Source organism: Podarcis melisellensis (assembly GCF_964234715.1).
Source record: "Podarcis melisellensis genome assembly, chromosome: 6".
Lineage (NCBI taxonomy): Eukaryota > Metazoa > Chordata > Lepidosauria > Squamata > Lacertidae > Podarcis > Podarcis melisellensis.
The window spans coordinates 59,675,754-59,702,879 of NC_138538.1; the positions used below are offsets into that span (position 1 = coordinate 59,675,754).

A 27,126-nucleotide genomic window follows, 5' to 3' on the forward strand; every position below is an offset into this window, starting at 1 on the left:
ACAAAATGTTCAGCCGCTGGAACGCTCCATCTCTCCCCTCCTTCCCCTAGAAATGCCCTGGGGTGACACCCGTAATTAGCCAAAAAGGGACTCATCCCTGTGGACACATTCTCCGCATTATTGTAGGCAAATTCTGCCAACGCCAACTTTTCGACCCAATCGTTCTCTCTGTCATTGACATAACACCTAAGATATTGTTGAAGAATGCCATTTGCCCTTTCCGCCTGCCCGTTGGTTTCAGGGTGCCGGGCAGTTGAAAAATTAACTTCCACGTGTAGCAAGCTCATGAGCTTCCTCCAGAACCTGGAAGTAAATTGTTTGCCTCGATCTGAGATCACCCTCGAGGGAGCCCCGTGCAACCTAAAGATATGTTCCACAAACAACTTCGCCGTTTCTTCCGCTGTGACTGCATGTGAGCATGCTACAAAATGGCACATCTTAGTTAACAGGTCTACTACTACCATGATGGCTGTTTTCCCCTTGGACCTTGGCAGATCCGTCATAAAATCTATTGATATCGCTTCCCAAGGCCGTTCTGGTGTGGGTAAAGGTTCTAATAACCCTGCCGGCGCCCTTCTTTCCCCTTTGGCTCGCTGACATTGGTCACACCCTCTTACATACTCCCTTACATCTTCCCTCACCTTAGGCCACCAAAATTCCCTGGTAACCAACCACATGGTTTTGTGTTGCCCAAAATGTCCCGCCGTGGGGCTATCATGCAACTGCTTGAGTACTCTCCCCCTCAATTCACCTTCGGGTATATACAGTGCCCCTTTGTAATACAATGCCCCATTTCTTTCCTCAAAACCTCCGGGGCTCTCGCCCTCCCCCCTGAGACCTCTGAGCTTATCCTGGGCATATTCATCATTTTCCGTTTCCTCCACCAGTTCCCGTTGCCCCACCAGCGCCGCCCCACACACCCAGCGGTCCTCCGGGATGACATGTCTCTCTTCGATCACCTCCTCCCCTTCCCAATATTCTGGTTTGCGTGAGAGCGCATCCGCCCTGACGTTTTCTGGGCCTGGCACATAACAAATCTCAAAGTTAAATTTGGAGAATTCCTGTGCCCATCTCACTTGTCGTTGGTTGAGCACTCGAGCTGTTCTCCAATACTCTAAATTTTTGTGGTCGGTGCACACTTGCACCTTGTGTTGTGCCCCAATTAATAAATGTCTCCACCTCCGGAATGCTTCGTGAATGGCAAGTAGTTCCCTGTCATACACCGTGTAATTCCTCTCGGACTTATTCAGTTTCCGCGAGAAGAATGCACACGGTCTCCACTCCGACGCACTCCTCCCCGGTTGAAGAAGGACCGCCCCTATAGCCCGGTCGGATGCATCTGTTTCCACTCTCATGGGTTTTTGTAAATCCACATGCAGAAGTTGTTCTTCCGAGGCGAAAGCCCTTTTCAGTTCTTCAAAGGCTCGATCCGCCTCCACCGTCCAAACAAATTTCTTCTTGCTGCTGAGGCAGTCGGTGATGGGCGCCGTCAAGTGGGCAAAGTTCTTGATGAACTTCCGATAAAAGTTCCCAAACCCCAAGAATCTTTGCACGTCCTTCTTGGTCTTCGGTGTCTTCCATTCCAGTACCGCTTGAACCTTGCCTGGATCCATGGCCAATCCCTTGTCTGACAAGCGGTACCCCAGGAATTCCACCTCCTTGGTATGAAACTGGCACTTCTCCAGTTTCACCCACAGCTGGTTGGCTTGCAGCCTGCCCAACACTTCTCGAACGTCCCTCACATGCTGTTCCTCATCTTCCGAATACACCAACACGTCGTCTAAAAAGGCCACACAGTTCTTGTAGAGCAAAGGTCCCAGAACGTGGTTTATAAAAGCTTGAAAACAGGCGGAGCCCCCTTGTAGACCGAAGGGCATAACGAGGTATTCAAAGGCTCCCAAAGGGGTAAACATGGTGGTCTTCCATTCATCTCCCTTCCTTATGCGTATCAGATTGTACGCCCCCCGCAGGTCCAGTTTTGTAAAAATCTTTCCCTTCCTTACTCTGGTCAAAATGTCGTCAATTCGGGGCATAGGGAAAGCCAGGGGCTCCGACACTGCATTGAGGGCCCTAAAGTCACACACCAGTCTCGGTTTGTCTGTGTTCTTTTTGTCCACAAAAAACACTGGGCTGCCCCCCACCGCTCGGGACTCTCTGATGAAACCTCGCTTCAAGTTTTTGTCAATGAACTCCCTCAGCTCCTGCATCTCCCTGTCTGACATGGCGTACAGCTTGCCTACTGGGAGTTGGGCCCCTGGGAGTAGGTTGATTTGACAGTCAAAGGGTCTATGCGGTGGCAGTTTGTCTGCTTCCCTTTCGCTGAATACGTTGCTCAGATCTGCGTATTGCGGGGGCACCTTCCCTTTGCCCATCACTTCCATCCCCGCTAGGGTGACTCTGTCTCCTCCCGAGACCTTCCCCTCCTTGCAGTGTTCTAGGCAATGCGCTGACCCAAAGGAGACCACCCTCTGATGCCAGCCCACTAGCGGATCGTGTAGCGCCAGCCAGCTCATCCCCAAAATGATGGGCGCTCCTCCCAGGATGGCCACATTAAACGCTATCTGTTCGGTGTGCCTTGCCACTCTCATTATCATCGGGACAGTCTGTTGGCTAACTTCTCCCCCCAACAGCTCTCTGCCGTCAATCGTAGTCACCTGCAAGGGGTTACTTAAAGGGATGGTCTGTATCTGGTGCTCAGCTGCAAACTCCTTACTCATGAAATTACAGGAGCTGCCTGAATCCAAAAGCGCCTTGACCTTTAGTGGGTGTCCGTTTGGCAGTTCTAGTAACACCTCTATCACTAAAGCAGGTCTGGGAGGTTCTGGCATGGGCACTTTCATTGCTCTTTGGCCTGGCTGCTGTGCCCCGACGGTGGCAGCCAGGCGTTGGCTTTTACTTGCTCCTTGCTTTCCTCTTCCTTTCCCCCAACAGCTCCTGCCATCCCTTGCCATTCCTTTCTTTGTGGGCAGACTCTGGCAAAGTGCCCTGGCTGTTGGCAGAGATAACATCTCTTGGCGCTCTTTCCCTCCTTCTTCCGCCCTTCACTGGGATTTGAAACTGCGCGCGCCCGCGCTGTTCCAACTTCCATCGGCTCTGCCGGCGGGAAAGATGGCTCTGGAATGTCTGGAATGCGGAACTCCCTCCAACGGTCTCCTTTCCCTTCCCGCCTTTCCAAAGCCCTCGCCTCCTGGCGTGCTCCTATGGCCAGCGCAGATTTGGTTAATTGGTCCATAGACTCCGCCCTGGGCCCCCGGGAAAGCTCATCTTTGACGGTTGAAGAAAGCCCCTCTTCGAAAAGCATTTGGATGGGCTCCGCCGATAGGTCCCACCCCAATTTATGAATCAGCATAGTAAATTCAGTCCAGTACTCACGGACAGATCTGCTTCCTTGCTGGCAAGCCATTAACTGCCTTCGCACCACCCCCTGCTCAATATCGCTGGAAAACATCAGGTCCATGGCACGAAAAAACTTCCTCGTGTCCTTTAAGATCTCATTATTCGCTGCCATCAGGGGTCTAACCCAATCTTTCGCCCCGGATTCGAGATGGCCAATCACATACGCCACTCGCGATTCCTCGTCGGGGAAGTCATCAAACTGCAAGTTTAGAGCGTATTGCATCTCTGTTCTAAAGGCATGATAGTTCCTGGGATCCCCCCCGAATTTCTGCACCAATCCTGGTACCTTTCTGGCGAGCGGGGTGGTTTTCTCCTTTCCCTTTTCTGCATCCTGAGCCCTCCTCTCCTCAAGCCTCGCCGTTTGCAGCGCCAACTGGATCTCCAACGCTCTGTACCTTTCTTCCAGGCTTGGACCCCCTCCAGCTGCTCCTGCACCCCCGGTTCCGGCTGGGTTGCTCATGATGCTTCTCTCTGCACAAGCTGGCTTTCGGAGACTTTCGGATTGCTGTGATGGGACGATGAGCTGCTTGTGCGTAAAATGCAAGTCCCTCAGAGTTTGATCAGGTTTTCAAACCTCTGCCTGTGACGGAGCCCCTCCAGCATGGCTGCGTCAATCACTAGTAGAATCCGAAAGTGGCTGCTTTCGGAAACGTTTCCAACATAAAAGCTCCTTAACGGAAACACGTCGTCTGGCCTCTCGGCGTGACAGTTTCCGTCGAGGTGTGGGTGTCCCTATAGGAGGTCCTGAGACCTCCCCACTGGTTTCGCTTGAAGCGTCTCTGAGCCATCCCTCCGACTCACTTTCCCTTGGAGTTCTTGCTCGCCCTCTACTGGTTCCCTCTTCCGCTGCTACTGCTCTCTCAACCTCAGGGAGCCTTTGCACCTGCGGCGCTTTAGATGTCAGTTCCCTGACACATGCTTTTGTCTAAACGTTTTGTTAACATTGTCTTTTTAAATAAAGATTAAGATAAACTTGACGATTCATAATTTCCCCCCATCAAACTACATCAAATTTATTAGAATGTGTATGGGGACATGGTATGCCTTTCAAATTTTTTGAAGGCCTTTCAAGCATTTTGAAAAGAAGTCAAGCCCTCTTGAAGGAGGAGGGAGATGGTATTTATAGAACTGTGCAAAGATTAGTGCTGGGATAGTGAAATAGAACATGACAGGAGTTCAAGTCCAGCAAAGCTCTTACTCATCATGCATAACTGTCATTTGACAGACAGAAATTGATAGTACAAGTTTTAACCGTAAATTTAAAAGTTGGGTTTTTTCCCCAAGGAATTGGCTGCTTTTATATGTAAATGCAAACAGGACAGTATACATTAGTGCAGCTGTGCGCCAATGTTTACTGAATTAATTAAATAAATGTAGAGATTTTAGATTCCGCCCCCCCAAAAAAAGTTATTTAGCATCTAAATTGATACTAATTGTAATTCCAGTGCTTTCTTTGTGCTTTGAGTTGCAATTCCTTAACTGTACCTCAGTAAAGGAAAGGCACCTTGTTCTTCCTAACAGTAAAAAGTGCTAAATAATGGCACACAGCTACTCACGGAACTAGTTTGTCAACCCTTGTGATAATCGTATTCATCCATCCACTTATTTATTTATTTATTTATTTAGATAGGGATGTGCATGCATTAGATTTAAGCAGGTTTTAATCAGTAAGAGGGCACATCAAACTTTCCCATTAGAAGCAATGGGACTTTAAATGTGTTAAACTTGGGCTGAATGGTGGTCCAACAAAACCTATTGGACATCAAAGACATTATGGCTGTAGATACTTATGTTATCATGGCAAACAAAGATACTAGAAGACCACCCTGCCTTTCCTAAGAAAGTCAGGATGCAGACCATATGACTGATGAAACCCAGCAGGATATGCAAATACTTTTCAAGGTAATGTCCCAGTTTTATGACTGAGAAAGGTGTGCTGAAACAGAGAGCTTAATCCTTTCCCCTCATACTATTTCCCCTCTAAAAACCACTCTGAAGCTGCTCTGAAGCTGAGAGATGCATTGGAGGGACTGGCTTCACAGCAGAAAAATAGCCCAAGCAGAAAGTGTTAAATAGCTCTTTCCCACCCTCCACTTCCATTCCTGCTTTGCATTCTGGAGAGAGAGAGAGAAAGAGAAAGTTACATGCAGTTGTGTATCATGTAGAAATTGGCCCTAACCTTACAATAATGTCATTGCTATGCATGACTGTCTTTCCTAAGGCTGCCCCTTCATTGTAGAAGATAGATCAATATCTCAGAGAGACTTTGATGAAATCAGAGAATGACTCTCCTGGCATTTGCATGTTGAACCCAGTCTCATACTACATTGCCATAATTCAATTGAATGCATGTTGAAATGATAAGTAATGCAGTTAAAAAGTGGTTCATGCCATCTTGCTAACATTCTTACAGAACCTCATCTTTATACCCTTGCTTCTGAATATTGTTCAGGATAAGGTTTTGCTCGAAGCTGCCATATTTATCACAATATGGAAGCAAGCAGTTTGGCTTATAATATCATTTAAATTGCAGTTCAAGAACTACAAATTCTGGAGTAGCTATTCCTTTAAGATAAATTAGTAGGAGGAAAGAGTTAATAACAAGTAAAGTAGGTAGAAAGGGTGCCCAGTCACATGACTGAGAAATAGAGCTGAATTATGGATATAGAGATTTATTCATTACAAATGTAACAGGAAACCATGGTTTCCCATTGTAAAACTTCCACTATAAGCCTTGTGGTTGTTCACTCCTCCTTTCCTTTTGTCCTTCATACATGAGATTAAAAACTTTGACCCTTGGCTTTGAATAAATCAGTTTCCTACTCATATGATTCATCTCTAACATAACCAATAGTTGGCTATCTGTTCACCTTTCTTGTGGTTTCAAGTGGCTTCACACTGATAAAGCACCAAAACTGAATTGATAAGATAAATGTACTAGGTGAAGATCAGTTCCAACATGAACCATAAAACCATCTCTGTGCAAAGTGAATGTTCTCCATAGATTTGCACCCTTACTGATTCATGTCTGGTACAGAAGTCACTGGCACTCACCAGTGCACTATGCCACAATCTGTTTACCCATGGCAGCACTGTGCACAAGAACAGCAAACACTCTTTACTTCATGCATTACCCAGCCATAATAAAGTGTTTTCCTTCCTTTATTGCTTCTAATCCCAAATTCTGAAGTTGTTAATCCTATTTCTAGAACTTTGAGGGACAGGGGAGGTGACTACATAGAAAACTGTTGGAAAAACTACTAAGCAACCTTTCCGCTGCTCTAGAAGTACTTTTGTATATTGGCTATTTGTGAAAATTACCATACAGTGGTACCTCAGTTTATGAACTTAATCCATTCTGGAAGTCCGTTCTTAAACCGAAACTGTTCTTAAACCGAGGTGTGCTTTCCCATATGAGGCCTGTTGCCACCAGTTCCCTTCCACTGTTTGGATTCTGTTCTTAGACCAAGGTGAAGTTCTCAAAAACTTCCAGTTTTGCGGAGTTTGTAAACCGAATCGTTCATAAACAGGACTGTTCTTAAACCGAGGTACCACTGTACTGTATATTTTTTTTAATGCATATAGCTTGGATATGCTATTGCATATTTAGTGTGTTTCCGTAATAAGGTCAGAAGTATGCAATTATTTGCAAAGGTCTTTTATGTTATAGTCAGTCTTATACAGTTAGTCCCTCGATCATAAATCTTGTGCAGGTTTACTGGTAACATAACTCCCATTGACTTCAGCAAGACTTTCCCTGACATAAGTGTGCACAGGATTCCAGCCATAGTCTGACTGTTGGCATCACTGCCATTCTGCTGTAGAGCTCCTGTGGAAGTTGGCTGTCAATCCAACGTCATATCGGGGAGTCACTCAAGGTCAGTTCTCAAGACAATGTTCAGGCCAAACATGAAGGCTGCCTCACCAGTGACCTACAGGTTGCAAGAGCTGCAAATTGACAGAGCACTTTGGATGTCACAGCTGTTAACCATTAACCTCCGCAAGAAACACATTCTGATAAAAAAGAAATCATCCAAGCAAATACTGACACAAAGTACTGATAGCATGAAGCAAATGTTTGTGGCCTGACCACATGGTGCCTGAAGAACATGACATACTCATTGCACTTTGAAGTTAGCAGTCTCTGTGAAGGAATAGGCAATGTAGCAAAAATAAGTATCTGGTTTCTCAAGACAGGAGAGGACACACACACAGACACATACATATATATGTAGTCACAGTCCAAGAATCACTTATTAAATGTCCAGTGGGACACCTCCATGCTGTTTCACATTCAGTTTGCTTCTCAACTTATTCATAGAGCAGGTTTTGTTCAAAACAGACTAGGGTCAAGGCATTTAGAACACATATTTATTCCTTATAGCCGGTCCATCAATTAAGATAATCTTCTCTAAGTGTGGCTCCTCCTTGGAAATTAGGTGAGTGACTACCAGAGAACATGCTTTTTCTCGTGTGCCAAACAAACTCTGGAACTTTCCTCCTAGGCATGGCTGATGGTTGCTTCATTGCACTGAGAGACGTGTGCTCAGTTTTCATGTTCTTTTAGAGATGACCTTTTAATTGGTTTAGTTTCTATTTTTATCTTGCTGAATGTTTATTGTGTTTATCTATTGTAAGCTTTATTGGTGTTTTAATCCAATTTATTATTTATTATGTTTCTGATATGGATTTGGTTTGCAGGCACTTATCAAAAGACAAGGTATAAATCTTTGTAAGTGAATAAATGATGGAAGGAAGGAGAGTTTGAGAACAATCCTGTACCCACACAGGAAGATAGCTGGGTGTTAGGGCCATTCCAGAAGTGGGTACCTGCAAGGGAAAATGCTGTAGGCAGGTAATAAAGAAGATTTAATCATAAAAATTGTACAGTGGTACTTCTGGTTACGAACTAAATTCGTTCTGGAGGTCTGTTCTTAACCTGAAACTGTTCTTAACTAGAAGCATGCTTTCGCTAATGGGGCCTCTTGCTGTTGCTGCACCGCCAGCACACGATTTCCGTTCTCATCCTCGGACAAAGTTCTTAACTCGAGGTAACTCTTCCAGGTTAGCTGAATTTGTAACCTGAAGCGTTTGTAATCTGAGGCGTTTGTAACTCGAGGTACCACTGTACTTGTTCAGCAAGAATTCCAAGGAGGATAATATAGAGAAACATAAGTTATTGTTTGTTTGTTTGCTTGCTTTTGTTTTGTTTTGTTTTTTACTGTGACTGTAGTTCAAAATGGTTATGCAGATATGAAACTGAGTTCTAAATCTTTCATCATATGTAATACGATTCTACAGCAGTAGACTCCCAAAACAGTTAGCCCAAAAAGTTTCTTCCTTAAAAATGTCTCAAGCTGTGCTACAAATTAGTGTATCTTTTGCTGTCAACCCAGTAACCCTTGTCCTCAATTTGCATACCATAGCTTCTTTTTTAACTCCCTCGTTTAACAGGTCCAATGAAAGACCTGTTACTTGCAGTGAAATACAATAATTAGCCACTTATTTCCTGTTTCGTGTATTAATTGAAAGGGCTTGCACTGTAAATATAGAACCTGTAGATAAAAGTGCACTTTAAAAATCAGTCAGTTAATAGAAGTATTCATTACTTGGTCGTAATTAAGGAAGAGTTCTGAGACAGAGGTATGTGTAAAAGTTTTATAGGTTTCTTCCTTCCTCATCCATTTTTATACTTCCTCTTATAAAAAGCTTATCCATTGACTTTAGAAGTGCTGAGAGGTTATTGTCTTGTGAGCAGTCCTGTCATCTTGTGAGGAATTTTACATTAGCAGTTATAGACTCTTCCTCTTATACCTCTGCACATGAAGAGCCAAAATGAGGGGAAAGAGAAAGAAGGAAGAGAATTTCTGTTTTGACTTAGAGAGGATTTAAAGTTTGCTCACATTCGCCTTTAGCAGTCACAGGGAAAGCCTAACAGATGCCACTTCATCCTGTGTCAAGTGGCTGTGTTAGGGCTTCGCCACTTCTCTACAAGTCGCCTAAAATGTGAGCTAGTGGTGGCTTGCTGAAAGCGAGGCCAGGCTATGTCAGAGTGTATACTGGGGCACTGTCTGGACTTCTTCATGTTAAATGTTTGCAAACTGGGTACTAAAACAACCCTAAAAGGGAACTGAAACATGGCTTTAGTGAATGAGAGCGCAGTTTGGGGATATGGTGGGGATAGCAATAAATGGAATTGTTTTGCTCAAATGTCTTGTTGAACCATTTAAAAAAAAAAAAATCAAATTCATCCACCCTGTATGGATTCCGAAGTCCATTGCAGGCTTCAAAACAGAGCCCAGGATGGTAGCTAAACTTAGCAAGGCATGTGCAGCAGCCCTGTACAATGTAAAGACACCATTATGCCACATCAGATGCTTTCTTGCTCTTTCCTGGAAAGCCCCAAACTGGAATAACTCATATAGAAAAGAAGGAAATCCAGATGGATCCAAAATTAATGTTATCAATCTTTAGTGGCCAAAATGTCAGAATTCCATATGAAGAAATGCTTATCATTTTGTTTATAGCAGCACGCTTATTAGTTGTGAAATGCTGGAAGAATTTGCAAGATCTTTCAATAGAAGCATGATATAACAGAGTATGGTCACTTATACTGGCAGAAAAATTGAGTGCAAAGACAACAAAAGGAAACAGATAAAATAGAATAGGGTCACTTAGTTCCCCAGTTGTGGCATGCCATTGTAATAAGGGAGAGTGTAAAGTTTTCAAGTATTCAAATGTAACGTAAGGCAGACTGCATAGCATAATTTATCACTTTAGCTGCAGTGGCAGAAGTGTCTCCTTGTGTTGCAGCAGCCAAAGCAGCACCATAGTGTTTAGCTGCATGTATGCTGGTAATCACGTCCATCACATTTACTGTGTTTGTTTGCATGTGTTACATACTATAGTATTCCTAGAAGATGCGGGTGTTTGACAACTGAGAAATTTTGCTGAATGCATGCAATGAAATATGCCACCTCTTTCTCCTCCTCCGTCTCATCTGAATGATGCCAAGTGATTTATCAAATGATTCTTGAGCAAGTTCTTACAATCACCTCCAGGCAGTTTACACAGGAGTCTTAGAAGTAGATGGGAAGCACAACTCTAAGCTACTGTGTGTGTTTCTCGGAAAGTACCAAAAAAGCAAGATTGGAAGATTGAATTCACAAAGGAAGGTTTCTCCTGTGACTTGTTAGAATAAACCTTGGAGTCATTTATAATAAAGAGGTAGTGATTCTAGCTACAGATCTCCCTTTTCGTTCCTTTTTAATGCTTTTAACACAGTTTAATCTGTAACTAACTTTATTTTCGGTTGTTGATCTTACTGTTGCACCAATGAATTGTTTCCCTGCTACTTAATAATGGCAGTTCTGCACAGGAAATCCTTCTTGCTCCTGATTTGTTTCATTTGTGTGTGTTTTGCACTGTGGGAAGCAGTACTGGTAGAGAAAATGGAGCACTGTAATGTGCAGCTATAAGAAAGAGCCCTGCTTGATTAGTTTATTTATTTAAAACGATTATAGTCTGCCATTCTCAGTAAAAGTCTCTCTTAAGACAGCTTACATGATAAAATTTCAAAACTACAACAACAATGCAAAAGTATAAAATGCAAAATATACCGATAGTGCTTAATGAAGCAGAAATAGTAAAACACCAAGTAAAGTCAAAATATAAAAACACAATTCACCCAATATGAATCAGGGGAAAGATTCATCTAGTCCAGTGCCCTATTTATCTCAGTAGCAAAACAAATGCATTTTTTATACTCTCAAAGTTTAATTCTTATAATTAGCAGGTCCTTATTGAAACTAGCTCATTTTCTAATGGAACATTGGTTTTGTTCACTCCATCCCACCTCTATATCAAGCTTAGCAGTTGCCACTTACTTTAAATATGTGGTTCTCAGTGGTTGAAGGCAGGAGGACTTTGTAGAAAACTATGAAATAAGTTTCTGACAGTACCTAGGTTTCTCATTTGTGATCTGGAAAACTTACTGGGCAAACTTATGAATCAAGCCATCTAGAAATTATCACAATATAGTTTATTATTTATTTGTATACCACTGCGTCATAAAGATATATCACAGTGGTTTACAACAATATAAAACATAAAACCAAACAATAAAATCATTAAAAAAAAATAAAAGTTAAAACAAAATAAACATCAATAGACCTTTGTGGGGGATGTAGTCTTAACTGCCTGTGAAGGGCTAGCAGAACAGAAAAGCTTTCCGCACTTGTTTAAGTCAGCAGAGAAGGCACCCGCCATAGGGCTCCTGAATACAGTACTAGTACAGCCAATTTCCCCTTCAGATCTCAGCAGACATCAAAATTCAAAAGATCGTGGATTTTGCCTCAAAAATCTGAAAGCAGCAGCAGAACAGGAATTTCAGAAAATACTTATAGACCACTGCTGCAAAATCCCTGCGGGTCCACCTTCCAACATATTTCAGGATGCTGTTTATGGCATATGAAGTGGCATATGAAAGTGAACCAGTGTTTCCAATTTTATGTTCCATCACAATCCACAAAAACCACATCAAGTGAAAATGCCCTCTTACAAATATTATGTAAGGACTGCAACTATGCACAAAGAAGCCTTTTGGCTGCTTCTCAAATGATCTCTACCAGGAAACAGCCAGAATTTAACTTTGGAAATTGGAACTTAAGTACTCATTTATTTATTTCAGTTGACTTTTTGTAACCTAAGGCAAGGTAGTAGAAGGGTTACATCACATTTTGTGTTTTATACGTTTTAACTTTTCTTTTATCCATCCCAAGTCTTTGAGGTGGGTCACACAATAAATCAAATCAGCAAATAATGAGCTGGCTTCAAAGGTTCCCTCCTGGCAGTGGTAGGGTTTTTTTCTCTGACGTAGTGAGTCAAAGTTAGGGAACCTTTTGGACACAACCCAGCTTGTTTAAAATTCATCCTTCCACGAGTAGAAGAAAATGTTTCATTGGAATTGGCTCTTGGAAGATTATTTTCTTCAAGGCAGCAGCTGGTTATCACTGCTCTATTTCCACTCCCCCCTTTTCCCTTCCTTTCAAATTGTAGCTTTCTTGACCCATTTTCATTAAAGAAAAACTAGGGGAAACCTGGTCCTGAGAGTAGGAGGGCAGCATCTCCTCCATGCTGACTGATGAATCTGCCAGTGGGAGTATGAACGATCTAGGAGTAGAAATATAGAGCATGCCCTGAACCACATAAATGTAAATTGTTGTTATTAGTGCTATTCTGCCAACCATAAACGGTTCCCGTGAGACTCGGAAGATGCAGCATCATGCCGAAAGAAATCCTTGCTGTGAATGGGCAAAAGCAGCAGCGCGCTATTCTCTCCTGGGTAATGAATTTACCTAGCTGACAGATCATTAGCCCTTTCCGTGTCTGAACAGGATGATGGACAGGAACACAAGGGTAGCCTGGCAGTACAGTACATGACTTTTACAACCTTTTATGTCTTAGGTTAAAACTGTGTGCCAGGAATAAAGGTAAGCATTCAAATTAGCACGATGAACACAAGCAAGCCGTAATAGGAAAGGTTCCCCCTTCTTTTCCTCCTTTGTGAGGAGAACTGGTGCTCAATAAGGTGTGGGCATTGCGAAGCAATAATAAACACCAACACTGGCTTTTCAAGACCTCCCTCCTTTAAACACTGCCTTTGGGCTAAACATGGGGTGCCATTTAGAGAGAGCAGTCATTCCTTCCTCTCCCATGCCAGTCCATGTGTAGATATTTTCAGAAGTGCGTATAAACAGGGTGGCTAACCTGCAGCCTCTGGGTTGCAGCTGCCCCAAGAGATTTTTGAAGCTCTCCTGGGTCTTTAATGTTTAAAAATTTGTTTAAAAAACAAATTAAGGCTTCTTTAAATGTATTTTCCTGGCTCTGTGGGTCCCTTGCTGTGATTCCATTATTCCAAAATGCTTGAACTAGTTGTATTATTATCTGAACTTGTGAGCTCTGTCAGGGATGGGGCAACCTGTGCCCCTGCAAACATTGTTGGACTTCAACTCCCATCAGCCCCAGTCAGAGAGGATGGGAATTGTAGTTTTTTAAACATATCTAGAGGACCGTAGGCTAGCCACCCCTGAATTGGGCCCAAGTGAAATGTTCTTTTCACTTTCTATAAACTATGACAGATTGAATCAGAGAACCATCTTCCTTAATGAAGTATTCCTGCCAGAAAGACTAGCATTTTGGAACAGCTAAGCCCTAGGAAATGATACAATATAGCTTGCTGATAGATGTCAAATAGGGCTGTAATTAGGTGCCCAATTTTCAGCACAAGATACAGTGGTAGCTCGGGTTACATACGCTTCAGGTTACAGACTCTGCTAACCCAGAAATAGTACCTCGGGTTAAGAACTTTGCTTCAGAATGAGAACAGAAATCGTGCGGCGGCAGCAACGGGAGGCCCCATTAGCTAAAATGGTGCTACAGGTTAAGAACAGTTTCCAGTTAAGAACGGACCTCCAGAACAAATTAAGTACATAACCAGAGGTACCACTGTATTGGGACAAAGTAGGTGCTTTGGAATATTTGATTGAGTACTTGATTGTTTGCATTTATACCACATCTGTCTTCCAAGGAGCTTAAAGCAGCATGTCCACCCATTTTAATCCTCACAACAACCCTATGAAGTAGGTGAAACTGTCTGGTCCAGTAGATGAGTAGGGATTTGAGCCCATGCCTCTCCTCTCCTAGTTTGACACTCTGAATCACTATAGCACACTGACTTTCTTAATTCTTATGTAATTCTTTTAATTTAATTTACATAAGGATTTGTCTGAAATAGATAATTTGGAGGCTGCATCTCATTGGCTTCCTACAAGTTGCCGGTAGGTGTTCATGAACAGATTAGATTAAAAGGGTACCTGTGTAGCTCATCACAGCCCCTGGGGCTGGGTTGCCTAGCATCTCTTGTCATGTGTGAAATATTTATCAAGCTAACATGTTTTTAATACCTTATTTTCCTTCACCCAGTGGAAGAGGCTCTGATGCTGAGAAGACATGACATTTTAAAGTGTAGACCCCACAAATACAACAACGCACTGAGTTCTCATCTTTTAATACTCATGGGGCACTTTTTAAAAACAACAGGATACCACTCACTATCAACATCCTGCTTGGTGTTGTCCAAAATACAAAAGTTCATTTCTATCCCACCCCCTTAAAAAAACCACACCAAACAAAATGAAAACTGGTCTTTCAGTTCCTGGCATGGGGCTTTCTGTACAGCATGCATGTCACAAATCATGTCACTTTTCAGTAACTAGGCTGCTGCCAGTGGGAGGCTCAGAAACGCTCGTGTTAATCAAAAATTTTAATTTCAAATCAAATTGACAGTTTACACATGGTGAGGAATGCTGCTCACCATGTGGTATCTCTTCTGTCCCTTCAAGAGTCTGCCACACTGGGCAAAATGGGTGCCACTTGCTGTTAAGGACGTTGACTGCAGCGCTTGCAAATTTATAGGTCTCTGTGTATTGGGTATGGGGAGCAGCTGATCTAAGGAAGCCCCTTAGAGAATATGAAACAGAAGGGGTTTCAGGAAGACTGGCATTGGTAAGCTGCTCTTGGCACAAACCGCTGCAGAAATGACAGGTATTCAATAAACATCATTCTGGCTAAGGGAAAGATTTAAAGGAGGGAGGGGCTGGGCAGCAATAAACAAGGCGCTGAAACAAATGTGATTATTTCAGCTCTTGATTGGTTTGAATATGTAAATAGTGCAAAAAATTAAAATGACTTTAAATTTATGTTTCTTTGAGCAAAATAAGGAATGAGCGAGCCACCCATTCCTTCTTGTGGTTTTATATGCCTTAGAAGTAACAGTTACACATACTGGGTAAGCTAACAAGATTTAGCTTAATGAGAGTTGTTCTAGTTACATTATCTATCCAACAAGCACACACAGAGCTTTGCAATTGGGGACTTTCTGGACGTAACATTGCTGCTGATTAAGATCAATCCAAAAATTCACATTTGTCAAAATCAGAATTATAAACAGGGAACATTGAAGCAGATTAATGTTTGCAATATCTAGCCAAGTTAAAAACATATGAGCACTCTTATTAAGCCATTGAAACATATTTGCAGGTCCAGTTTGCTTTGGTTGTTTTTAAACTATATATATATATATATATATATATATATATATATATATATATCGGAGAAGCATAATGTGCGAAGGAGACAACATGTATTTGAAAACAGGTATATCATACAGATAAACCCTTGAGAGAACTAGGACATACTGGCCTAGTTTAGTGTTTCAAAAACAAGCCTGAGAAAGCTTTAAGTTGAGATGTCCCTGGGGGAAATCAGAAACTTTCACTTCCATTTTCAATTAACCAGAGTTTAGTATTGAAATTTTGGTATTATGACCAAACCCTACACTGTGGTTAAGCTTAACTATGGTTTATTGAAACAAGCAACTTTCATAAGCCAAGGTAAACTGTAATTAAGAATCATCACAGTTTATTCAGCTTCAGATATAACACTAAATTGTGATTAGTTAAAAATGGAAATGAACATTCTGAAGAAGAAGAGAGGCGTGGAGCAGCACATGACTCCTCGGCTGGTACATGCTCATTCACATAACAGTAGTTCAGCTTTGTATCCAAATGAGACCAAAGTGTGGAAAGGCCCTAAGCCTATATCCAGCATCCTGTGGAATCAGTTCCATTACTGAGCAGTCAGTATTGTCCTTACTCCTAATGTTAACTTGCTGTTCATTTATTTATTGACTTGATCACTGAGCTCTAAACCTGAATTTTAAGTCACTACAGCAATTCCTGAGATTACAGTTATGTTGTTTGTTGCGATCAGTAAAAGAAATTATGGCAGTAGTGATAGGAAAAAGAAGATAAACAACTCCTTTTTACAACAACAACAACAACAACAACAACAACAAATCCGTTTATTGTGAGGACCATGCCTGTACACAAAAATCAACTCCTTTTTATTATTTTCTAAAGGTGGCTTTTCTTTTTATTACAGTCTTTTCAGAGGCCATACATATTCCAAAATGATTAACTTTCTATGGATTCCATCTCATTTGCTTTGAAAAGGTTTTGAGGAATGTGTGGTAAACTAATCTACAAAATGAATATGTCTATTTATAATTATGTTTCCCCTTTTAACATTTCCTTTTTGCATTGGAAATATGAAAAAGCTATAAAAAATGCGAAGACATCTGTTGTTTTCAGAGATGTGGTTGTCCAAACAATATCTATGCTGTTGATTTTTCTAACGAAAAGGTTATTAATTTTTATTTCACAAAAATATTGGTTGACTTTTAACATAGCATTAGCTTACTTAACTTTCGTGTCATTATTTTAACATTTTAAATCTCCAGCTTTAATCATATACCTTTTGATATTAGATAGATTGAACAGGGGAAAAAACCCTGACTTATAGTTTGGGCATGTGCATTGACTAGTGCTGTGTGTCAGATTCAGCCAAAGGCCAAACCAAATGGGAGGTCCAGGTTTCAGCCATGTTGGGGTCACCCTTGGGTGCGTCAGGCCACCAGCAATGATCCAAGGCTGTCAGAAGTATTGTTCACAACTCAGAATGTAGCAAATCCCGACCCTGTTGTGGGAGACCAGAGCTCAGTAGTAGACTGTGTCTCTGTGTTAAGATGGTCTTCTCCTCCTCCTCCTCCCCTCCTCCTCCTCCTCCCCTCCTCCTCCTCCTCCTCCTCCTCCTCCTCCTCCTCCTCCTCCTTCTTCTTCTTCTTCTTCTTCTTTTTGTATGCCACCCATCTGACTGGGTTGCCCCAACCACTCTGGGCCGCTTACAACAGAATATTGAAAACACAATAAAGCATCAAACATTTTTTAAAAATCTGTAACAGGGCTGCCTTCAGGTGTCTTCTAAAAGTCAGATAGCTGTTTATTTTCTTGGCATCTGATGGGAGGGCATTTCACAGGGCGGGCCCCACTACCGAGAAGGCCCTCTGCCTGGTTCCCTGTAACCTCACTTCTCACAGCGAGGTAACTGCCAGAAGGCCCTTGGCACTGGACCTCAGTTTCTGGGCTGAACAATGGGCATGGAGACGCTCCTTCAGGTATCTCTGGTATCTTCAATTAAGGCATGTCAGGTAGCACCTAGTAGAGACCTTTGCCTGAAATGTTGGAGAGTACTAGATGTACCTACCACTGGTCTAACTCACTATAAGCCAGCTTTCCTATTGTCTGCCATATTGGACTCCTCCTTGCCCTTTCTCTCTCACATCTGTAGCTGCCAACTCAGTAAGATGGCAAACCAATTGGGCTTTGCCACTTGCGACAGCAGGTGAGGATTTATATGGTGGAGTTCCTCTCGATACAAAATAGAATTCCTGCACATGGAAAACTAGCTGTTTGGGAGAAGGCTACATTAGAAATCTCTTTTTTTGACATCTAGTTTTATATATACATCTGAGCTTTCACGTGTAGTATCAAGAAGTACAGCTCACCACAGGTTTCTCCCCCTTTGAGAACTAGCCTGATGTCGCCCTGCTGCAATCCTTCTTCTTCTTTGGATTATGCGTCATGTTGTTCCAATAATTATTGTAAATATTATGACTACTCATGTTAACAAGTTCCACATGACCCACTTAAGAATCTCTCATTTAAATGTTGTGAAATCGGTTTAGTACCCTAGATAGAAAGTTTTGGTTCAGTGATAATTTTCTATTATTCCATGTTATCATGCATTGTAAGAGACAAAACAGGGATAAATAAGAGTATTTCATTTTAGCTTTATTTATATTTATTCCAGGTGTAGAATCTGACATTATCCTTTGAAGCCAAGATTATTATCTTTTACATTATGTTGCTCTTATTTCAATGTGCAGTCCAAAGAATTCTTAGACAATTATCCCCATTTGCAATTATTCTGAAATGATCTCTCTTACGAGATGAATCTGTGAAATTTATGAGAAGACTACAAAGAACAAGTTCCAACTAATTTTGTGCATGCTATGAAGAGTTAACAAAACTTTCATTATTACACTCTATTAAACTGGGACCAGGAAACAATTTCTAATCAATGCTCTGATCTGGACAGGCTTTTGTGTTGGGCCTAAGATCTTCTGTTCTCTATTCACACATGCTCACTTCCAGCTGTTGTCATTGAAATCCCACATAATCTCTCCAGGTCAAAGGGCAGTCATCCATGACTGCTGCAGTTAAAAGGTTATGCTGATTTGTGTTGTCAAATATTGGCTCTTTTTTCTCCTGGCCACTTGTATTCTGCCTTTTTCAACAAGAAAGATCCAGCCTAGGATTGTATTACATGACTTTAAAGTCTTTAAGGTGTCCATCCATTGTGCTAACATGATTTATCCCAGATAGTCTAATTTTTTTCCTGCTGTATGCCTCAAAGAATGTGCTGGTGGTTCTTAAAAACTTTTCTAAAGCCATATGTGCAAGCAAGCTTCGGATGATATGGGCATGTGAACCCAGTGGCTTAGTGGTTATTTGGAAGGAAATGCTTCATTTGAATGGCTAACGAAGTGGCCGTTAGTTAGTTATTTGTGCGATGCTGAACTGATATGAAAAGCAACTGTCAGGAAATGATGGTAGCAAGAGCAATAGAGGGGAAACCCATGCAGTACAGCTAAAGTGATTTCTTAGGAATAGCAATTGGCCCGTTATTTTTAAAGCCTTCATTTCATCTAACTTTATTTTAACGCTGAGATATTTGGATAATAAGTCCATACTTAAATGTCTTTATTAAACACACACAAGCACACACTGCAAATATGCATTGATCAAACTGTGAAACTTTTAAATAGACTGGCATGGGAAGAATATAATTCACAGCATGCTGATTGTCACCATCACATAGGAGCATGTGAGTGAATAGTCGGAATTCCACAGAGGGATACGTCGCTTTCACAGCTTTCACCTTTTATTAAGCGTAAAGACAGTTGAAATCTTTTCTAGCCTGCCGCAAATTCAATTTAAATACAGTGAATTACAATTCTAGTGACTTCAGGAACATCTGACAGTTCTGTTTCTAGTGCAGATAGTGACTTATTTCACTTCACCTTTGAGGAAACTTAAATATGTTGGGATCTGTTCGATGTCTGCATTGGAGACTGCCTAGAACTTCTTTGTACCTACACCAGAAGTGTAAACTAGGGGTACTGTTCTACCATATGCCTCATTAAGTGTGTAGTCAATAAAGTCACACCAGATTGCATGAAAATTGTCATGTTTCTTTTAACCTCTTGCTACTTTTAATTTTTGTGTCAGTTTTTCCAATAATGTTGTTTGGCAAATTGCGTTATACCCATTGGTCCATATACATTGGTCCATAGTTAATAATAGTTCTTGCGGCAGTTAATAGCTATGTTATAAGTTCTTCGTTTCTAATTTGCAACATGCGAGTTAAGTATAGCCATTCCTGGGGTCATGAGGACTGCCTGCCTTATAATCAAATATATTTCTGTAAATACGTTTTTCCAGAACTTTTCTGTTTTTGGACACTACCACCACATATGCTGATATGTCCTTATGGTGGGAGATCCTCTACAACACATAGGAGAACTGTCCAGTTTTATATAGGCTAGGCGTCTAGGGCTCTTTCTGTGGTTAAGGGCTCTTTCTTTCATTGTTGCCAAAATGGATTTGTATGGCGCTTTTTTCCACTTTCTGTTCCATGCCTCTATTTTAACTTCTAAATCTTAATTCAGTTATTACAATCTTCTCAAATTTTGCTGAGGACAAAACTCAATCTCTGTAATATATTTAAACAAAGATGATGGTAATATATTTGCTATTATATTTTTTTTTACTATTATTTCTTCATATGTCATTAATTGTCTTGTGGCTTCATTTTTAATCTGGGAATATGTGAAAAATGACCTTAATTGGTAGCCTAATAACCATGATATTTCAATATTTTCCAGTTTAAATTGCATCTTATTAAACGTAAGCAGTCATTCATCTTTGTAAAAATAAATTCCAATAAAAACATTATTTTTATTTCCACATATCTGTAGTATAGACACTATATTTATTTTTGAAAACAGAGTGGAATTGTAATGAAATAATAGGTGAGAGGCCTGAAACCAGAACCTTTGCCTATTTTGTCCAAATTTTCCAAGTTGTAAGTGTGAACAGATTTGTAAGCCAGTGCAAAGAGAGGAATTTATTTTTTTAAAAGGTATTACTTCTAGAGGAACACCATCTATTTCTAAGTTTTCAAATGTTCCATTGAGTTTCTTTGTTGCCAGACATTAGGTCTGTCATGTTGCTGAGTTGACATGCATTGTAATAGCTGTTTAGATTTTGGAGTTCCCCTCCTCCAACAGTTGGGTGAAGGTACAGCAAATATTTTTAAATGCATGGTCTGTCTGTCTGTCTGTCTGTCTGTCTGTCTGTCTGTCTGAAATATGAGTTTGTTAAGTTTTCTTCCCCACTGGAACATATGGGCTGGTGGGATCCAAACTGGTAACATCTGAAACAAAAATAATAATTTTGAAACAAGCATTAGTTTAGTTGCAGTATCTGGAGCTTTTTCTAGTTATTGGGATTTGTAATATTTTGGAAAATTGTGGGGAAGTATGAAATAACAATACTTCCCATTTTTGTCCAGAGACATTGAAAAAGGTCTCGGATTCTATACTCTGTAACCTTCCAGCATCAACTGGGACTGTGTACATAAAGCAACATCATCAGCATAAAGTCCCAGAATGTATCCCCTTCCATTGATAGTTTACAATGTATAATCTGAAAGACACCAGACATGTACTTCATACATCATTATCCAAATTTAATCATTTCATTGCATTTCAAATCTTTTCCAGCTTCACTGTCACATCAAAACATATGGCTAATACTTAAGTTAGTAGGTGTACTGCTTGATAGATCAGAAATCCTTTCAGCAACTTTTTCAGGTGCCCCTGTAACAAGTATCATAGACACCTATTTTGTAAGTATTATTAGAAGTTACTTGCTTGACATTGTTTGTGAAACAGAGGATTATCTAGGTAGGGGATAAAACCAAGAGGAATCAAGTTGCAGTTAGCGTAGGGAAGGCTTTTCTTTCTAATCAGGCATTTGGTTAAGATAATAGGCTTGAAGTTCTAACTGATCACTACTATTTTAAGATTTTAAGATGTCTCTGTATAGCAAGATACTCTACATAGCAAGGATTTTCAATGCTGGCATTACTTTCCAGTACAGAAAAGCAGTATTTACAACTTGTGCAACAAATATTAAAAGTCTCACTTTGTAAGAGTTTATTCATCAAGTCAGTCTCTCTCTCTCTCTCTCTCTCTCTCTCTCTCTCTCTCTCTCTCTCTGTGTGTGTGTGTGTGTGCTTGCATTTTAATGCTGCTTTCAGCTGCTGTGGTTTTTATGTATGAACCTGTTTTTAATGATTGGCTTCTTCTTATCTTGTTTTGTTAGCAGCTTTGAGCGTCTTCATTAAAAAGACAGCACACTGTGCCCTTTACTCTAAATAGCTAAACCGTAGAGCAGGGGTCAGCAACCTTTTTCAGCCGTGGGCCGGTCCACCATCCCTCAGACTATGTGGTGGGCTGGGCTATATTTTGAAAAAAAAAAGAATGAATGAATTCCTATGCCCCACAAATAACCCAGAGATGCATTTAAAGTAAAAGCACACATTCTGCTCATGTAAAAACACCAGGCAGGCCCCACAAATAACCCAGAGATGCATTTTAAATAAAAGGACACATTCTACTCATGTAAAAACACGCTGATTCCCGGAACGTCCATGGGCCAGATTGAGAAGGCAATTGGACCGCATCCGGCCCACGGGCCTTAGGTTGCCTACCCTTGCCGTAGAGAATGTGCAGAATGACCATGGTGAATGTGCATAATTGCTGGTTATTATGCACATCTTTCCATGGTTATTCTATACAATTTCCTATAATCCTTATTGATGAGAATATACACAAGGCTTACATTCAGTAGTGCTTGTGGATGCAAACATTTCCTATGAGTTTGTGAGCATGCACATGGCTTACACTGGGAAGTAATTTATGCATTTGTGAACGCAATTCACAATTGTAAAGCCTGCATTGATTTTGTGTTCTGAGCTTGATACTCTGCCATTCAGGTTAGCTGGGTACCTATCTAGGAGAAATGTTAGCTAATAACACCTGGCTTTTACTGTTTGCTCAAACGTTATAAACCTGGGTTATAGAAATGAAAATAATGCTGGCAGATTCAGGATTCTGCTGGTGCCAGTGGGCTGAAGAAATGTGCTTCCAGCCCTACATTATTTATTGGGAAATCAGCTTGAATGTGTTGCTTGAATGGAGAATGTACAAAGGCTGCTTCTAATAATGCTATATCAATACTGAAACACTTTAACAGTAATGGACCTGCAATTTTAATTTTTGATAAATCAAAATAAATCATTCGAGTTCAATTAAACCTTGCAGGCAAAATAAATATAAAATTGTGTGCATATGGGTTTTTTCTGGGGGGAGTTATATTATGCAAGAACTTAAATAAATAAAAAGTATTTTCGGTAATTTGGAAATGAAATCAATGAAACTGAAGCTGAAGGAATTTAGTATGTCTGGGCATAGCAAAGCTTTATATTACATTAAATGATATACGTGTGTGTGTGTGTTAGACTTGGTAATCTTAATTAGAACAACCTTAAAATGTATGCCACTTATCCTATGGACAAGAACAACTTTACAGTTCTTTTAATAATCCCTTTATCCTCAGATTTCTTTGACCCTGATTTCAAAAGCAATAGGTCAGGCTGCCCTATCAGCCACAGACCTCTAATTGAAGTCCTGATATGTACTGTATGAACTATAGTATCTGGTTCAGCAGAATTCCTTGTTACCCGATTTACAGTTTGAAGGCTTCTTGTTTTGTAATTGATTATACCCAGAAAATTAAATTAACATTTGGTGATAGACATGTTTTCATAGAAAAAAGGGAAATACTGTTATGGGAAGTGTAATAACATTTTGATATAAAATATCCCTTACACAAATGAAAACGGCAAGCAAGCATACGCCTTGTCTCTTAAAGAAATTCAGAGGATTAGAGTTAAAGCTTTCTTATGCAAAGATTTGGTTTCTGTTTTGAAAAGCTCATTTTAAAGAGTTTCTTTTTCTTTTTATGTGAAAAGCATTCATTTTCAAGATTTTTTAACAGCTGCTATTTTAAGATTTCCCTAATGTAACCTCAGAAAAGAAGAGTACATCTTTAAATCTTGTTTTGTTTGAATGAATGAGTAGATAATCCTGATCAGATGTTTCTTTAGAGAATAATGTTTAAAACGATTAAAGAACTTAGCTGTCCCATCTGATTCCTAGGTACAGTATTTTAATTTCAATTGTTAAGTCTTTAGGGTCATCTGAGGTAACTGTTTATTAAAATGAGCTTCTTTTGTTTCAGATTTCCAGCTGTGATGCTTTAATATATACAATTCTCCCTGTTAATCTGTCATGTTAACTTTCCTAAACTCTAACCATATATCTGCCTACCTAAACAGCAATTAGTGATAAGTGGAAAATTAAATATTCAATTTCATTCACATTAAACAGATAGTGAAGTATTTAAGAATCCTGTCATTAAGTGCTTAAAATTAATCACATCTATAATTTTCTTGTGTTTTGTAGGACATTTGGGCTTCCAAGACAGTTTTGTCACATCAGGCGTTTTCAGTGTGACTGAGCTAGTAAGGGTCTCACAAAGTAAGTATAATTTGTAGTTACATTAGAATATCTTACTTTGACATATTTCTTTCTTTGATTCCTCCATCCCTCATGATTACTATGCAAAACGTTTTATGAAATTGATCATTCATTCTCCGGTTCACCATGCCTTACATCAAGTAAATCGTGCTATATTTCTAATTAGGTTGGATGTATCATATTATACTAATAGAGTCCTGATTTTACAAAAGGACCTTGTTCATTCTGAAACCTGCTGTCCTACAAATTGCTGTAGTAGAAAAGCAAAGCATGCATGCTGACTCTAGCCTGATACAATTTGTGATGTTACACTGATTAAGGACATATATGGCCGCCGAACGGCACTCTAGAAGAAACTGCAACTGATTGGGTTGCTCTGTCCCATCATCCCTAGCTAACAGGACCAGTGGTCAGGGATGATGGGAATTGTAGTCCCAAAACAACTGGAGGGCCAAGTTTGGCCATGTCTGCCTAAGCCGTTTACATAAAGCACAATAAAGGTGTTATCACACACACACACACACACACACACACACACACACAAACTTCTACACTGTGACTTGAAGCAGAGAGGAGCTGGGTGACCAACTACGAGGAACCCTGAGGGTTAGAAAGTTGGCATAACTTTGCATATAGGTTTCTGTGTAGAATGTGCTCGAGAATTGACAGGCTTAGTGGAAGAAGATATAAATGGCTGGCTCTTATCCATTTGCCCTCGGAATAGAGGGGAAACAAATGCTGATTGTTCAGTACACCAGGAACAAGTTGGAACTCACCGATGTGTCAGGACCCACAGTTTGAGAACAGTTGCGTCACATTGCAAATATTTTCAGAGCCCATTTCTACATTTTTGAAATTAGAACGTTAATGTTTAACCAAACTTTAAACAGTCGGTCTTTTAATGCACAATAGCATAGGCTTTGCATTTGCACCACCTGTGTACATGCATGTGCAATATCTGTTTGATGTAACACTGATGATTTATACAACCAGTGGTTTAGCAACCTTTAAATACAGATTCATGCACAAATATGGGGTCATGCCCAGTCTTTTTGAAAATAATGGTACTTGTGCTGAAATATATGGTCATTCTATGTAGAATGTGAAGTATCTGATGCTGGAATTGTATGGAATTCTGTCTCTATGAAGCTATTCCTTTTGACCTTTAAAGAATGCTAATATTCTTGGTCTGAATGACATTCTGCAGTATGATCATTACCAGTTTGTCAATATTCACTAACAACAGTGAATTAGGAGTACCTGTCACCACCCTGTTCAATTGATCAAAGGTTCCTTGATTGTATTTTACTATGACATACAGTAATCCAGACAGTCCAAGGAGAAATGGACTCCATTGTCCCAGGGCTCAAGAAGTTAGTGCTTTGCTGATTTTCATCTCCAGTGAAAAACTAAATTTAAATCATAATCTAACTCTCAGTTAATTATTACTCCCATTCTAGAAATGCTTTTGCCAGACTTTCCTCTAATTCTGCGGAAGTGGGGGGGGGGTTAATTTTTCATTTGCTCCAACACATATTCAGAGAAATGTCCATATTCATTTCAGTGGAAGGTGTCAATCTATATGCATAGTTTATTACACATATGGATCACTATCCCATTAAACTAAATGGAGATCTCTGTGTACATAAGAGATCTATATGCCCATCTGGTCACACTTAGGTTCTCGTGTTGATGCAATAATTTTAAAGTACTGACAGAGGGATCCTCCCCACTCAAACACACACATCCACACTCATATCCACGCATCAAATTAATAAGCTTATTTTTCACCTGCTCTAGTTATTAAACTTCTAGTCAATATTTTACTTTATAAATCAGCCTATTCAAACAGTAAACCAAACACGACAAAGATGATATAATATATTGCAACTAGAAAACCTAGGAAAAAGTGAATCTTGTGGTACTGTTGCCTGGCATTAGACTGTCTAGGTGTGCAGCCTTTGGTTAGACTCTTCGGTTAAAGCAACAGATAACAATCTGTTTCACTGTCACACAAACAGGTGAATTGTATGTAGCGTCTCTGTCAGTAGGAAACTAAAATGAAATGTATGTTTTAGATTGGCATAAGGTGGCACCCTAGTGTTTGAAACTTGCAATAATTCAACTACTGTACAGCATGAATCATTATTGCTTAAAAAGCAATAAAGCAGTGAACTCTCATGTACAGCATGACTGCCCACAATCACCTTGGGAGGTCAATGCTCCTCTTTTAAAGCACCTTTTGACCTGAAGATTTTGTGAGGCCAGACAGATTGCTGGTTTTGGGCTGTATCACTAAGGCTGAAAGTGCAGGATGGGAGGGAGCAAAAGGTATTGCAAGAAAGAGGTCCCAGTGAACGGGTGGTACATTGTGACTACTGCCATTGCAGTTTTGAACTTGGTAGATCCTTGGGGGGGGGGAGGTTATTGGGTTGTTGTTTTTATTTTGATTATGTAGTTTTATATTCTGATTTTATCCTGTAAACCATCCTGAGACTAGCAGGTATAGGGTGGTATCATCATCATCATCATTGATCCTAGTCTGCTATAAAGTGGTCAGGATGGAAGTTGACACAGTTTGTCCTGCTTAAATATTTGATTCTACAAAAACCCCAACAAATCTAGTTTGAGGCACCTAAGCCTGCTGACTAGAATGTAATGTTGTTGGGAAAGTAACATACACAGGGATTTAACATCGTCATTTCTGTGGAAGTAAGAAACAATGAGAGGGATTCAACATCACACTGTGTCGATTGTTTTGCCAGTGCAAGCATTTCAGCTTGTCATATGGAATGATTTCCCCCTCTCCTCCACTCATGCATTGTTCTGGGGGTTTTCTTGACCGCCCCCAAGCCAATTTCAGGGGTGTGGGGCATACTGAGGAAGGAGAGATGGGAAAGCTCCATTGCACAGGCGAAAGTCATTGCTCAGGCTTCCATTGACGGAACTCATTAACTGAATCATGCCCTGAATTATTCACACTGCTGAAAGCTGGCAGCTCCATTGCACAGTTTATTTTTTTTGGTTCACCAGGACCACAC

At 40.5% G+C, this 27,126-nt stretch overlaps 1 protein-coding gene across 9 annotated transcripts in view; it reads left to right on the plus strand.

Annotated features, from left to right (window-relative positions):
* NFIA (nuclear factor I A) overlaps positions 1-27,126 on the plus strand; it is a 420,964-nt gene that overhangs the window by 297,998 nt on the left and 95,840 nt on the right. For all 9 annotated transcript variants that reach the window (XM_081915818.1, XM_081915823.1, XM_081915817.1 and 6 more), the window contains exon 4: positions 24,011-24,085. In XM_081915818.1, coding sequence (XP_081771944.1) covers positions 24,011-24,085 — 75 coding nt within the window. The remainder of the gene's footprint in view (positions 1-24,010; positions 24,086-27,126) is intronic.